This window comes from Etheostoma spectabile, chromosome 13 (assembly GCF_008692095.1).
Source record: "Etheostoma spectabile isolate EspeVRDwgs_2016 chromosome 13, UIUC_Espe_1.0, whole genome shotgun sequence".
In the NCBI taxonomy this organism is placed as follows: Eukaryota; Metazoa; Chordata; class Actinopteri; order Perciformes; family Percidae; genus Etheostoma; species Etheostoma spectabile.
Window position 1 is genome coordinate 11,062,393 of NC_045745.1, and position 15,990 is coordinate 11,078,382.

At 43.1% G+C, this 15,990-nt stretch overlaps 2 protein-coding genes across 2 annotated transcripts in view; both read right to left on the reverse strand.

Moving 5' to 3' along the window:
• mybbp1a (MYB binding protein (P160) 1a) overlaps nt 1-12,714 on the reverse strand; it is a 23,088-nt gene extending 10,374 nt beyond the window's left edge. Inside the window, exons 1-16 of the mRNA XM_032534670.1 lie at nt 12,442-12,714; nt 11,186-11,281; nt 10,007-10,090; nt 9,836-9,910; nt 9,506-9,613; nt 8,502-8,692; nt 7,692-7,859; nt 6,766-6,883; nt 6,325-6,614; nt 5,802-5,912; nt 4,763-4,888; nt 3,950-4,156; nt 2,520-2,628; nt 2,323-2,425; nt 863-1,023; nt 587-706 (exon numbers count right to left, since the gene is read on the reverse strand). Coding sequence (XP_032390561.1) covers nt 587-706; nt 863-1,023; nt 2,323-2,425; nt 2,520-2,628; nt 3,950-4,156; nt 4,763-4,888; nt 5,802-5,912; nt 6,325-6,614; nt 6,766-6,883; nt 7,692-7,859; nt 8,502-8,692; nt 9,506-9,613; nt 9,836-9,910; nt 10,007-10,090; nt 11,186-11,281; nt 12,442-12,708 — 2,334 coding nt within the window. The 5' untranslated portion in view covers nt 12,709-12,714. The remainder of the gene's footprint in view (nt 1-586; nt 707-862; nt 1,024-2,322; nt 2,426-2,519; nt 2,629-3,949; nt 4,157-4,762; nt 4,889-5,801; nt 5,913-6,324; nt 6,615-6,765; nt 6,884-7,691; nt 7,860-8,501; nt 8,693-9,505; nt 9,614-9,835; nt 9,911-10,006; nt 10,091-11,185; nt 11,282-12,441) is intronic.
• Nucleotides 12,715-13,623: 909 nt separating this feature from the next.
• tbl2 (transducin beta like 2) overlaps nt 13,624-15,990 on the reverse strand; it is a 12,518-nt gene continuing 10,151 nt past the window's right edge. Inside the window, exons 5-7 of the mRNA XM_032533524.1 lie at nt 15,132-15,258; nt 14,650-14,802; nt 13,624-14,266 (exon numbers count right to left, since the gene is read on the reverse strand). Of these exons, the coding sequence (XP_032389415.1) occupies nt 13,804-14,266; nt 14,650-14,802; nt 15,132-15,258 (743 nt within the window). The 3' untranslated portion in view covers nt 13,624-13,803. The remainder of the gene's footprint in view (nt 14,267-14,649; nt 14,803-15,131; nt 15,259-15,990) is intronic.

Sequence of the window (15,990 nt, forward strand, 5' to 3'; positions counted from 1 at the left end):
CTCCCTTAGAGATAGGGTGAGAAGCTCAGTCATCCGAGAGGACTGAGGAGCTCGGAGCCAGTTGAGGTGGTTCGGGCATCTGGTAAGGATGCCTCCTGGGCGCTCCATAGGGAGGTGTTCCAGGCACGTCCAGCGGGAGGAGCCTCGGGGAAGACCAGGACTAGGTGGAGAGATATCTCCAACTGGCCTGGGAACCTCGGGATCCCCCAGTCGGAGCTGGTTGATGGGGCTCGGAAAGGGAAGTTTGGGGTCCCCTAACTGGAAGCTGCTGCCCCCGCAACCCGATACCGGATAAGCGGATGAAGATGGATGGATGGACTTGTTTTTTCAGAAAGCATGAACTCCAACTGATTACAAATTATTGTAAAAATAGTTGGCAATAAATGTAATATCTGACAACTAATGGATTAATCCTTTGCAGTTCTACTGTAAAGACGATTTGTTAAGTGGAATCAGTAAATACAAGTTCAACCATACTATGATACATAACACATAAGATGATGTTATTGATTGAAGTTTTGTAATATTTTATCTAACCAGGATAGGTCCCACTGAGATGAAGTAAATAAGCGAGGGAAGAACTGACCTCCATCTTCTCATCGTCTTCCTCGTCATCTTCCTCATTTGGGTTTTTCTTCTGGGTTTTGTTGTCGTCAGTGACGACGACAGCACCGTCCTCCTCGTCATCCTTCTCTGGGTCCAGGACCTACGCAGAGCCCAAAACCCCTCATTGTTATAGTCACTGCAAAACGCAGTCACACACTATATACATATATACTATATGTATATATACTATATACACTTTACTTTACTTTTTCAGCGACCAGTATTCAAATCGCCCTCGGACGTGTGTTGCACTTACATCTAAGATGGCGGTGAGGGCGGCTGCGGTCACGTGGGGGCAGATGGAGGAGAAGACCGTTTTGCAGACGTGTCTGATGTGTCGGTTCGGCTGGGACAGCAGGGACAACAAGATGTCCACCAGCACCTCCACCCACTCGGGCTCCTCCTCCTGCTCCGTGGCTGCACCAAGGAAAAAAGCACACACACACACACACACACACACACACACACACACACACACACACACACACACACACACACACACACACACACACACACACACACACACACACACACACACACACACACACACACACACACACACACACACACACACACACACACACACACACACACACACACACACACACACACACACACACACACACACACTTTAAATTAATCACCATTCATTGATTTTTCTTTATCCACTTTGGGGCAGAGGAACTAGATGGAGCACAACATCTGGCAAAACACCGGCCTTTGGAAGTTGTAATGACAAACATTTTAGCATCACCTTCTGAATTTGAAACATGTTAGCAAGCGGTCGCCTCTTTACACGTGCAGCAGACATGGAGCAACATTTTGGTTCATTAAGTTATTATTCACTCCCGTTTTAGCTCTGCTTCTGTTCTCCATCGACTTCTGAGAGAAATATCTGGCTCGAAACGCTTCACCTTTTTACCAGCTGGTCGCTAGCTGTGTCTGTATGTAGTTTTATGCTAAGCAGGTACTTTGCTGAAAACAGCGTCCTGCTGCGTCTGGAGACAAGCCGATGATAGTGAGACTGGTTGTTTTTTTCGATTCGGTTCCCTTTCAAGAGTTTTCACTTCATCTAGAAACTGACAAGCACTACAATGAAATCATACCATGAAACACACCCCATACCAAAACATTTCCAGAGCGGATTTAAATCTGATCACAAACAGAGTCTCCCTTTCAGTAAAAGTACAAAAGCATTTTCATCAAAACATACTTAAAGCACATAAAGTGAATATGAATATACTCTTTATGCAGAACGGCCCATTTCAGAACAATATATATTATACGATTTGGCTCTAATTAGAGATGCATTAATGTGCTTATATTTAGTTTAAATAATCTTGAATTTGTAAAGCAACTTCAGTTATCAAATAAATGTAGTGGAGTAAAAAGTACATATTTCCTTCTGAGATGTAGTGGAGTAGAAGTATGACTATAAAGTGGAAATACTCAAGTAAAGTACCTCAAAATTGTACACACATACATACATATATATATATATATATATATATATTTTTTTTTTTTTAATTAAAAAAGTATATAATTTTGTACAATCCAGTACAGTATCGGAGTAAACTGGCTAGATAAAAAAAGGAGCCGATGATTCACTGGAATCGTAGCCTGTATGATTTCATGTGACAATTAAAACTGATTGATGGACTGTACATTGAGATGGGAAAGGATGATGGAGGCAGCAGCTGCATCCTGAGGCCTCACCTTGTTTCTTCTTCTTCTTCTTCTCCTTCTTGGCCTTCTTCTCCTGAGCTTTGTCCACGCAGCTCTGCAGGTCCTTGGTGATGCCCAGCAGCTCCTCGGGGGCCTTTCAGGAGAACGTTTCAGTGTCAGCGGGCTGTGTTTGTTGCTTTGAAATTAAACTACAGTACATCAGTAAGGATGCAATAGCAAAGCAGTACCTTGAAGAGGTGCATGGCGACCAACAGGAAGAGCTGCTGGAACGCGTTGGTCCCTGCAGCCGGGCCTTTCTTTACTTCCTTCTTCAGGTTTGCCACCATTTTCAGCATGCTGCAAAACACACATGTAGAGCCAGAGCTATCAAACACACTCCCAACTAGTTCAGCAGAGCTCCTTACCTGGGACCTGGAGACCGTTATCAGCGCTTTTAGCACCTCTCTGCTTGATTTGTGTAATTCACTGTATGTTGGTTCGACCCGCTCCACCCTTTCCCCAACTTCTAACTGGAATAAGGTAAAGACAACACATCCCTTCTGTTCTGGCTCACCTGTATTAGCTACCTCTGAAATAAACAATTCATTTAAACATATTAAAAAAAAATCTAAATCTATGTGTCTGCATAGAGGTTATGTTCAAATCTCAACAATCTTTACTGCACCTTTAACCCGCATGATGTCCTCAGGTAAAATTTTATTTTGGTAAAAAAAAAAATGTATATCAGAATAGACTTTTTATATCTTTTAACCACATTTCCTCAAAAATAACATGCAACACAAAAATAAAAATAGATGACCACTTCTTTCATGGTCTACCCAGGTGAAATTCTGTGATAATACATGAACACATGTTCCTTTGATCTTAACTATTAGTCAAAACCAAACCAGGTCAATTTTGGTCAATGGGAAGACAACACAAGGGTTAACCCAAAAAGAGATTATTCTTGAAAGCTCCCATGGCCTAAAAAATATCACTTTATGAATTTTTTTTACATTAATGTGCATTCCCCGAACCTGCCTATGGACCCCCAGTGGCTAGAAATGGCGATAGGTGTAAACCGAGCCCTGGGTACCCTGGTCTGCCTTTGAGAAAATGAAAGCTCAGATGGGCTGATCTGGAATCTTGCACTTTATGATGTCATAAGGGGCAAGGTTATCACCCCTTTCTTTGCTCGCTCAGAGAATTAGGCCCACCCAGGAGAGAGAGACACCCTGGCTTTCAAATGAGCAAAGTGGCAGTTGGTCAAGGCCACACTCCCAGCCTCCACCAGATATGGTATTGGGGGACCACTAGGTCTATATAAAAGCATCCAAAGAGCCCCATGTCATGGGACCTTTAAAACCTGGACAACTACAATCATAAGGGTGGTTGTTAACTCCACACAACTCTCTCTGGATTTCTCAGTATGGCTCAGTATGTTCAGAAGATTGTGGCATCCGGTGACTTTTGCATGCCGAAGCTCGAGTGAAGAGAATTAAATCTACTAAAGAGTCCACCTTGTCTTTTTTTAACCTCTGCTTCCTCCTTGGCTACTAGCAACTGCAGAACTTGTCATGGGAGCGACAGAAAGTACACACTATAGCTTTAAGCTGTATCCTGTTATCTTGCTCTGGGATCATAGAGGCCATACTCAGAGGAGACCCTGTTGTCCTACCTGTCCCAGGACTTCCTCTGCTCAGGGCTGAAGGGCTGGCTTTTCTGGGCGTGTTCCGGCTGGTCGAGCAGGACTTGGGCGTACTGGACCAGGTGATAGATCCACATGGTGCCGTCGGCTCTGACGCCCTGCGCACGCTTTTGGTTGGCTGCCGTGCCTTTGTCCGAGTCCTCGGTCAGAGGCAGGTGGTGCATGGACAGGAGCAGTCTGAATGGGGGGGGGGGTAGACAGAGAGTCAAAGGTACGGCACACATGAACAGCCTTTTGGTCTTTGGACAAAACTAGAGCTGCAAAGATGAATCGATTAGTTGTCAACTATTAAATTAAATCAAATTATCAAATCATCTGTTTGAATCATTTAAAAAACATAAAAACACTGTAAAGATTCTATGATTCCAGCTGCTCATATGTGAATATTTGCTAGGTTCTTCTCTCCTCTGTGAACGTAAACTGAATATCTTTAAGTTGTGGACAAAAAAAGACATTTCAGGACGTCACCTTGAGCTTTGGGAAACACTGATCCACATTTTATATACCAAACAATGAGTTAATCAAGAAAATAATCAACAGATTAATTGACTATGAAAATAATTATATAGTAGTAAATTGTAAATAGTTGCCGCCCTAGACAGAAACAGGGTTTCACTCAGGCTGTGAGGTTACATGCACCCTCTCACTCTCTTAATCTCACCTGCACAATCTTTTTTATTTTTATTTTATTTTCTTGTTGTGTTCCGTGATTTTATTGCAAATAAACAAATTCAAAAAAATGTCTCACTATCTCAGAACAACAAAGAAAATGTCATCTCTCACCCAAAGAAATGATTAACCAGCACTGCTCTGGTTCTATCATCCAGCGGGACCGACAGCTTCCCCTTTGTCTCCGGGATGCTGGCCGAGGCCTTCTTGGTACTGAAGAACGCGTGGAAAAAGACAAACCTGGAAAAGAAACAACACCAGCTGATGGCCCTCTCTTCTTACAAACACTGAGGGCCTCACATACTAACGCTTTTGCGCCCACTTCCGGCGTATGTGTTTCGCAACGTGTGCGTGAAAGTATGGCGAGGTATGTACAAACAGGCCGCACCGAGGTAAAAGCGCAGATCGCCTGACGCGGGAACTGAAAATGGCAAATTGTGCTTTTCCGTGTCATGCATATGCATTCACGGGAGGGTGAAGGGGAGAGTGGGAGTTTCCCCGTAAAGAGATGGGAGGGGATGTGTCTCGTGCACCTAATTATGTATTCTGCGGTATGTACAAAAAACCTTGCGTGACAGCGGTGAAAAGAAATCTATATCGCTTATGCTTCCTGATGAAGTGGCAGCAGTAATCTGAGCAAGACGAAGACACAGGTCAAGAGACGAGCTGAAAGGAGTTTTGCACAAAGAGATCACACTTTTGTAGTTGCATAAACCCAAAATCATTAAGCGTTTCAGATTAAGCAGCCATGCAATATTACAGTTACTGGAACAAATCAAAGACGACATAGAATCTCCGACTCAGCGTTCACATTCCAGCAGTTGTTAACCTTCTCGCTACATTACAAGGATTGACATCAGGATCATTTCAAACAGTCAGAGCATCAGCAGTGGGAATATCGCAGTCTGCACTCAGCCGTATCACAGCACGAGTCCTTAACGCTTTGCTACAGCGCAATTTACGGTGTAGTGGGCGGAGAAAGGCGCCGATTACCTCATGAACTGCAGGTTTGGTAAAAACAACGTAAGCTGAAGTATCACAGCGTGGGCTTTCTGCGGTTGGCCATGGCGCTGATAACGCTCCGTTTGCAAATGTACGTACAGTACGTGAGGGCCTGAGACCTTGACATTGCTCAACTACAGGCAGGTCTCACCTGGCCACATCCATGACGAGATCCTCCTCCTTCTTCACCTGGTGGTTGTCAATGATCGAGGAGAGCCGAGAAACAATCCACTTCCTCAGATAGAATATGTAGTTCTCCCTCCTGAGGAAGGAAAATCAACAGATCCAGTCATCCGGTTTCCAAGCAGACAGATAAACACGCTGATAAACAACCCAAAAGGCGTGTACATCACGGCTAGTCAATACATCGATATTATATCGATATCGTGATATGAGACTAGATATCATCAAAAAATCGTAATATATATAAGAGTGATGTAGTTTTCTGAGCGTAGCACTCTTCTAACTGTTCTATCATTTGCCTTTACACACACTGTCATTAAATCGATATTCAGGATGATTATTTATCTAAAATCTCATTGTGTGAATAATGTTTTGTTAAAGCACCAATTGTCAATCCTACAATATCGTTACTTATTGTCATCAAGATATTTAGTCAAGAATATCGTGATATTTGATTTCCTCCATATTGCCCAGCCCCAGTGTACACTCACTGTTCCTGTCCCTCCCGACTGTCCTTCTGCTTGCGAGCGCTGCAGTCCAGCAGCTTGTCCAGCTGAGGCTTCAGGAACATGTTCTTCAGCCACTCCACGTAGCGCTGCAGAGCCGCAGGCTGAAGGTGCTGCACCCCCCTCCACACCGGCGGCACCACCGGGCTGCCCTTGTTGATCAGCGAGGAGAAGCCCACCATCACTGCCAGCTGTCGGTCGGCATCGTGACAGCCCTCCAAGAAGTCCGACACGTACTTGTCCATCTCCGGGGCCAGCTTGTAGCGCTCCGCTTTCTGGGAAAGAAACATGATGGATGAGATTCATATTAGTACTTTTACTTAAGTTAAGGATCTGAATAGATCCTCCGCTGCTGGGTGAAACTGCCTTGGACTGCCTCTGTCATCATAACCAACTGTTTTAGAGTCAACAGACGAGGCCACTGACCTGAGCGGACACCACGTGCTCCCCGTACTGCACCATCACCTCTCCGGACATCACCTCCTCCAGCTGGGCTACGGACAGCAGAGGCAGGGCGCTGCCCAGCAGACGGAAGCTCAGGTAACTGGACACAAACAGGACAACGCCAGAGGAACATGTCAGCAGAACGTAGTGAACTAGGACCGGACAATAGGACATAAGAGTAAGAACGTTACATTTATTTTGTGGTGAGAGCCAAGAATGCACTGTGATTGGTGGGAAGGAGGGTTTAAAGTATTTCAGCACTGTGTACAGTGGAATGTCGGATTCTTTGAATCCACAATTCAATTTGTTTTTCAATTTAAACAATGTTTTCCCCACTCGACAGCAGCAGGGTACCTTCAACAACAGTTGGAGCTTCTCACTGGGATAAATGACTGTAAATGGTACGGGTGGGAATCAGCAGACGCCTACAATACGATATCATCAAGATACTTATGTCACGATACAATATTATGGCGATTTTAAACATATTGCAACATTCTATGAAATAATGCAATTTTTTGCAACATCTAATTTTTCCTAATTTCATATGACGTCCCCAAAAGGAAACTTTGTCAACATCGGTTTTATCTAAAAAGATAAATTTCTCTGTTTGTTCATCCCACTTTTTTTGTTTGTTTTGTTGCTGCAAAGTGTGATTGTCAGGCAGACAATCTGACTAACACATACCGTATATTATAAAAGATCAATACTTGGCGCCTGTGTATCGATACAGTATTGCTATGGAAAATATTGCAATACTATACTGTATAAATGTTTTTCCTGCCCCTAGTAAATGGGCCTGGCTAATGATGCCAGTCCTCTGGATATTTGGACCAATGTTTCCTAGCCCCTTGCGACCTCCCACCCCCCCCCGCGCTATAAAGGCCGTTCTCCCCGTGAGGACTCACTGAGCTGGCCCCGGCTGCTCCTTTAACATGCCGTTGATGATGGCGTTGTTCCAGAAGAGCTGGAAGCTGTCTTCCTTCAGAGAGAGCTTCAGGAGGTCCAGGGCCACCGCTGGGAGGACGCAGTCCTTCTTCACCGAGCGCGACGCCATCTTCAACACCTCTGTCAACCTGAGAGACACCACATGTTGCTCACATTTCACACACAGCAGGTGTGGGGGTGCATACACTTTTGGTCAAAGGTTTACTCAAAATATTGTCTCCCATTGCCAGACCTTCCTCCACAGCGCTGTGGTGGAGGGTCTGGCAAGTCCACACAGCACGCTGGGATGGTGCTCTTGTTTATTGACATTTCTTTAAACCAATCAGAATCAGAAATACTTTATTGATCCCCAAAGGGAAATTCTGTATCACAATTGTCTTGGGCGGTGCACCGGCTGCAGGAACAGTGCCTTTGCAAAATAGCCCCGGGAAGGAACTTGTTTTGGTGGAACGTGTGCACGTAGGTTGGGCGAGCTCCGGAATTAAAATGGCTGTTGAGTGTGTGACAAGAATTTTACTCAAAAAAAAAAGAAGATAAATATAATCTCATTGTCCGTTCTAGCTTGGAGGATGTTTCAGGAATCGACCGGAGTTTGGAATGACAACACAACGGAAGTGGAAGCTGAGGGGCATCCGACCGAAAATTAGGGACATCTGGCGGAACCTCCCAAACAATCCCGTAAATGAAACGTCGTCGATATAGACGACTCGAAAAATGATTCAATAAGTGGCTGTGAGAAAAGAGGGGGGGGGGGCTCACACTGTTCTTACTTGGGGACGTTTTCAGCGTTGATGATGGTCGAGGAGCCCAGCAGCTTCTTGAGTTTCTTGGGTTGGAGTGTTTGTGGGAAGCGCTGCAGCGCCACCAGCAGCAGCTGCAGCTGCTCCGGGGTCCTGAAGGCTGACGCCAGGTCAGTTTGCAGCGCGCTCAGCAGGACCTCCTGAAACACGTCCTCTGAGATCTGACAGACCGCACATACACATCAGTGTTAGAGAAGAACGGATGGATGTGTTTTACAGCTGCAAAGATCAATCGATTAGTTCTCAACTGTTACATGAATCGGCAACTATTCAGATAATCAATTCATCGGTTTAGTCATTTTTCTTCTCTCAATGAAAAAGTTCTGATTCAAGCTCCTTTAATGTGAATGTTTTCTAGTTTCTTCATTCCTCTGGGACAGTAAACTGAATATCTTTGAGTTGTGGACAAAACGAGACATCTGAGGACGTCGTCTTGAGCTTCAAGAACCACTGATCCACATTTTCCGACATTTTATCGACCAACAACTAATCGTTAAACAATAATCGTTGGTTGCCGACCTGACCAAATGTGTTTTTAAAAAAAAAATAAAACTACTAAAATTGAAATTCAGGGGAGGCCTCTAGCTCATCCAGTAAGAGCGTGTCATCCTCCATCTCTCTCTCTCCCCCTTTCATGTCTATCCACTGTCGCCATTATAAAAGGAAAAAGCCCCATAAAAAAACAAATACAAACAAATATTGAAATTGAGTATTTTAGTGAAAGCTTAAAACAAAACTCCTTGTGCATTATGTATATGTATGTATTATGGTCATAGCAATATGGCTGTGCAATCCTGTTAATACATTTGACTATTTATTCTATTTATATTTATTGCTGGTTTATCTGTGTCTTGTAATTTCCCCTCTATCCCTTGCTGCTGCAACAGTCCCCATTATGGGATTAATAAAGGATTTTTCTTGGATCTTGTATGGCCCCTGTATTGTTCCAGCTGTGACTGAGCAGCAGGGGTCACCTCGTTGAGGATGTCCATCATGGTCTTGGTAGGCAGGTCCTTTAGGTGTTGTCTGTGCTGGCTGAGGCTCTGCAGCAGCTGCACGCATCCCAGCACCACCGGCGGCTCCTGCACAAAGACACAGGACAGAAAACACCAGACATCACACACATTGGAGTCATTTGGTTCCACAACTAATGTACAAGGGGTGTTGAAATGAATCATTAGCACCCCTAGTACAGTATGTCTGTTTTGATTCAGGCATGGTCTCTCTCTATCTCGCTCTCTCTCTCTCAAACACACACACACATCTGAACCCCTCCTCTAAAAATGAAGAATAACAGTGCTTACTTTAGAGAGGCGGCTGGACTGGTGAAGGGCGAGGACGCCAAACAAGTTTCCGAACGCGGCATTTCTGACAAGTTTCTGAAAACAAACAAACAAACGAGAAGATCACAACACTCGTAGGGAGCCCATTTGTGAAGCACTGGGAGCCGACAGAGACAGCATCAACAAACTCACCTTTTTTACTGTGTGCAAGTTGTGCTTTTCCTTGATTCTGTCGAGTATGCTCTGCAACGAGACGCCTTCAAAGGTGCTCAAGACCTGAAAAACAAAAAATGGTATGTCATGCTCACGCCAATAAATGTTATTTCCTTCCTACTTGGATATTAGAGCATATTCTCAACACTAATGGTAGAGCAGTCACTGCTTCAGCCAATTGGATCATTTGTGATTGCAGCTGAGCTCAGTGTCCACCGCAAAGCCTCGCATGAGCATCTACCAAAAACTATTTTCACCAATTCAAGCTAAGTAACCGATCAGTCAATCAACATTCAGCACGTGTGAGAAATCACTTGAACAAAATCTGTGACATCATCTGAACGAGGTTGTGAATTTCTGGCTTTAAGTCACCGTTCCTACTATTCAGAAAGTAGAGCGATGCCGCATTTTTGTGGCAGCTAAAGTGCAAGACTTAAACAAAATGACTTGCACTTGCAGTACCTGAGACCGGACTGAAGTACTACAGCAAAGTTTGAGACAATCAAATATAAAATCCCCCTCCCAGCAACAGCTAAATGTGACATAAAGACCATTGGACCATGCAGAAATAAAAATCGGTTCAAATTTCTAAGATCATTCATGCTACATTTATTCCTTTATTATAAAGTGTTGGCTGTTGTGCATTTTCTTGCAGAGAGTTAGATGAGAAAATCAACACCGCTCTCAAATCTGCACGCTACATATGACGCTACAAAACCACAACTGGTTAGCTTAGCTTAGCACAGAGACTGGAAACAACTGGAAAATGACTTAGAGTCTAGATGAAATTACCCAAAGGTAACACAATACACCTACAATTGTAATTTTTTAACTTGTGTTTTAACCTTCAAGTTATTCACTTCAAGAGTTCTGACCAACATATGAACTGAGGCACACATTTAACAATTTAAAAATAAACGTGTAAATAAGTAATTGAAGGACCCGGGACGTCTCTAAATTATCTAAATGTATTATTTATTATGTAGGTTAAAATGACATATCTTTAAATATTCTCTACTGCAATTCCTTTTTTACTTTTCAACCAACATATATAATGATGATCCAACGCTGATATATTTGCGATAAATAGTCTGCTTGTATTTGTCATCCATTAGACAATTGCATAACAGTTATGTTCAGATGTTGGTCTCCACTCACCTGTCCCAGAGCCAGGCTGAACCCGGGTCTGGCCGCCTCCCGTGTGTGAGCCAGTCCGTCCACCAGCCTTTTAAAGGTGTAATCCAACTCGTCTGCCTGAGAACACAGAGAGAAACACGCCATGATGCATCTTTTCTTGGCTTATTTTAACATTGCAGCCGTTCTACGACATGCAATTTCTAAAAGGTTCCAGGGATCAGACAGGGGGCAAAATAACTTCTATTAATAACTTAGTTATGTTATCAACCAACATATTGTACTGTACTCAAGTACAATTTTAAGGTAATGGAGAATTTCCAATTGATGCAACTTTATAATCCCATTTTAGAGGGAAATAATGTACTTCTAATTCACAGCTGTAGTTACTAGCAGTGGTGGAAAGTAACAAAGTACTTTTAAATCAAAATATTGTACTTAAGTACAGTTTTGACACTAGTAATTTACTTGAATATTTCCATTTTCTACTGCTACTCTAGACTTGAACTCCACTACACTTCAGAGGGAAACATTACTACTTTTTACATAAAACAATATATTATATTCTTATTATATGATGCAGTAGTATAACATACCCAGTATACAAAGTATCTAAACATTGCTCCATATTAACATTAAAATGCTCTCATATGTATGTTAGTGATAAAAACAGAATACAATATTCTACTGTAATAATAGTATATTTACATGTATTTAACATATCATCACATGGACAGGGCCCATCCTGCATAATGAGTACTTGTACTTGTTGTACTTTAGGTATATTTTGGCTAATACTTAGTACATTTTGTGAATTTGACTTACATACGTTACCTCAATTAACATTTTGAATGCAGGACTTTTACTTGTAGTGGAGTACTTTAGTTTATTTAAGAAAAGTATCTGAGTATTTATTCCACTAGTTACTTTTTAAATTGTTTTACATTCAAAACTTATGACTTGTAAAACATGATTTATTTTTATAGATTTAACAACCCAAAGTATATAAGGCTGTAAAAACAATAGTATATTTACATGTCTATAACATATCATCACATATGTTATAGACATGTACTTTTGAGTACTTTGGGTATATTTTGGCTAATACTTTTTGTTTTAAAGTACCATTTTGAATGCAGGCCTGCCGCGTACTTCTTTATAGTATTACTACTTTTCCTGAGTACTTGTCCCACTGTCAACGTCCCAACTGTTGCTGTCTGGACCGGGTCAGCCCGCCGGTTCGGCCCCATCCAGCCCGTCCTGGGTCGGATCTGCCTCACCTTGTTGTTGGTTTTCAGGTACTGGATGAGGTCCTCCACGGCCTTCAGCCGGACCTCCTGATCCGGTTTGGCCAAGTCCCAGAAGAAGTCAAGGAAGACCCGGTTCTGTTGAAGGATCCCGGCCGTCCGGACCGGCTCCGGGGCTTTCATGGAGAGCTCCACCATCTCTACAGACATGTCCTCACGCCGCCGCGGTCCATGCTGCTGCTGCGGGAGGAAAACGTGCCTCAACGCGCGGTACTGCTTCCGGTTCAACCACGCTCGCATTTTTTTTTCAATCCCCAGAAACTTTATTGAATAGTGCAGAACAGAATTGGAACGAAAAGCTGGGACATATATTAATTATGTTGAAAAATTCTCTGCCGTATGAGAGTAATTGAATAAAATGGATGTCAAATGGATTTGCTCTGGTAGCAGAGTAAGGAAAAAGGCCAATAATTCTTTTTTTTTATAGGAAAGGGAAAATTCAGAGTTAATTTATTTGAAAGTAAATTTACATATTTTAGAATGGGGACATGGCGAAAAAAGATGGCATAAATCTTCAGGAACCCTTTGGAACAATGAGCAGACCACATCAACGTCCTTTTTATATCTATGAAGAAAGATGCTGGACACATAAAAACAATTCATTTTAAAAATTAACTTCCTTATCCTTATTTGTAATGAGATGTTATAGATAAGCACCAGATTTTCGTCTAGGTTATGCCAGTAGGAAACCTTGTGTGGCCCAGATGGTCGTTTTTAGTTTTTTTCTTCAAGGGTCAGTTCACCCAAGTTGTAAAAAACACATTTCCCCCCCTTACCTCTAGTACATTCATCTAGCCATGCAGATAGTTCTGGTTTTAGTGGTCTAGGTTATTAAATATATTGGAACAAATACATTAATACATATACAAATACCTCTTGATCAACACCACACCTGTGTAAGTTGCATCCTGGACTAGGACTGGCTTCCAGACTAGTTGGGATGTGAAGGAGTTAAAGTGAACACAGAGAAACTGAGCAGATGAATGTGAAAACAGCTTTCTGGTGTCAAACTCTGCACAAACATTCTGCACGGTGAAATTCAAACTCCCAAGGGAAGGAACAATAAACAAAAACCCATTTCTGAGTGGATGAAAATATAAGACAACCTCAGCAGGGCTCACACTTACGCCATTATTGGACATGAACAAAAAGATGTGAACTCAAATCATTTTAATTTTTTCCATAAAAAGATGTTCTTTATTAAAACCGCATGCAGATTTCAAGATTCCCAGACCGGATCATTTAGTGGCAGAGGGAGAGTTGAGTTTGCAAAAAAGATTAGCAGTCAGTCAGTCAGTCACTCTCCCGATCAGAGCGTAGGTTCTCGAGGCTCTTTCAGTCGCTGGGAGCAGCAGCCAGCACAGTGTCCAGGGTGCTCTGAGCCTCTGCGATCTGCTTCTGCAGTCTCTGCTTCATGGCCTCGTTCTGGGCCTTCTTCAGCATGTCCTGCATGTCTCTGATGGCCGCCCGGTAGCCCGGCGCATTGTGAAACACTCGGATGGCCTTGTCGCCGCTGCACGCCAAGAAGCGCCCGTTAATGTCAAACCTAAGGTCGTTGATCTCCTCGCTGTGGACGCCGTGCAGCTCCTCCTCCAGCTGCCCGCTGGCGGCGTTGTACAGAGCCAGGTTACTGCCGTCGCTGATGGCCACCACCCGGCCGTCTGGAGACAAGGCCACCCGGCTACCTTCGGATGACACACAGGGTACCGTCTTCAGCAGGTAGGGGTCCTGCTGCTTTTTGTACTCCACATCTGTGTTCCACAGCTTCCACGTACCGTCTTTGGAGACAGTCACCATTCTGATCAATTAATAAGGAAAGAAGAGAACACAATGAGTTTACATGCACACAAATATTCCACTATTATTCAAATATAACATTCAGAATTTGTTTCAGGTCATGTAAACAGCATATTCCGTTCGTTTCAAATAAGGCCTTTTTGTTCCGAATATAGCATTTTCCAATTAAAACGTGGGATACGCCAGTATTATTCAAGTTTTAGAAGCATTCTTTGGACATGTACATAGCGAATACAGTATATGCATCTCAATCAGGGTTTTTACCACAGTTTGAAACAGTTTACGGCCTCTTGCACTCAGACCTTACTGGTCAGGTCTGTGTGTTGCTATGGTAGTACCCACAACTACACAGAATAACAGTGTAATCAGAAAAGCCTGCATTACCTGTGAGAGTCATTGGAGAAGGCGAATGAGTGAACTCCTGCAGAGTGGCCCTTCAGGTCAAAAGCTCGCGCCACCTCTTTGAACTCGCCTCCCTTCCCGAAGCAAACCTCCCACACCTTCACGTCAGGAGTGAAGCCACATGACGCTACGAACCTGAGAGCCCAGAGACAGACACAACACACACAATTACGTCTCCACTTAAATCACAGAAGACTTCATTAGTTGTTTTTATCTTCTGTAGGAGAATCAGAAGTAGCCTGTGCTGTATTCAACAGGGCAATAATTATGATGCCAGGATTCTATTATTAAAGAAGTGATGTTTCAGCTCAAGACACCTGTGACATCACTGTTGTGATGTTTTTCTGTTGATCAGTGTCAAATTAGACAAAAATAAATCTACTTTTATTCAATGTTGTAAGACAATAAAAATAAAAAACTTGCTAGGGGAGTTGAAGATCCCCATTTGGCGGGGTGGGACTGACCTGCCACATGGGGAGACGGCAGCATAAGAATTGGTAATCTGGTTAGTGTTGATAGAGGCCAGTAGCTCTCCTTTCAGGTCCCAGATGTGGATGCAGGTGTCGGTGGAGGCACTCATGATGAACTTGCCTGTGGAGAGGAAACATAGAATCAGCCCATCTTGGCATTAAACCTCTTTTGCGGGGCATTCAGACCAAAAAAAGCGATTTTCCGCAGCCGGGGGAGTGTCATTGAAATGGCCCCTTTGTGTGACGTCCTGTTGTGTTCTTAAACTCTCCAACAGAGCACAAGTAGACTTTATGTTTCACAATTACTGGTTTCCACCAGATCCTTTATAGATCTTGATGTTTCCGAGAGAGAGAGAGAGAGAGAGAGAGAGAGAGAGAGAGAGAGAGAGAGATAGAGAGATAGATAGATAGATAGATAGATAGATAGATAGAGAGAGAGAGATGAAAGTGAAGCTTTGTTGTTGTAGGAAACATTCAGCTATTACACAAAAGAAAATTACCAAAGAAATCTCAGTCATTCAATCTTGCAAAGACGGAGAGCGCGAGTACGTAAGAGCTGTCCATGAGCGTAGAAGCAGGAGCAATTTTTGGCAAGTATTCCGATTAATTATTTTGTTGTTTTGACTGTATGCCTCCCTGTCCCCCTGATTGCATGCGAGCTTCTCCTGACTACACGGTAATTTCTCGACTGTGCGACAGTAAGTCGCGTGGTTATGACACAATCGTTAGCCTGTTTTTATAACAACGCCTGCTAAGGGGCAGAAACATGAGATATAAGGTAATGGAGTTTTTTCTACATTGTTGTGTTTCTTTAGAAATAAACAATGGACAAATAGTCTTTAAACGCTTCAGA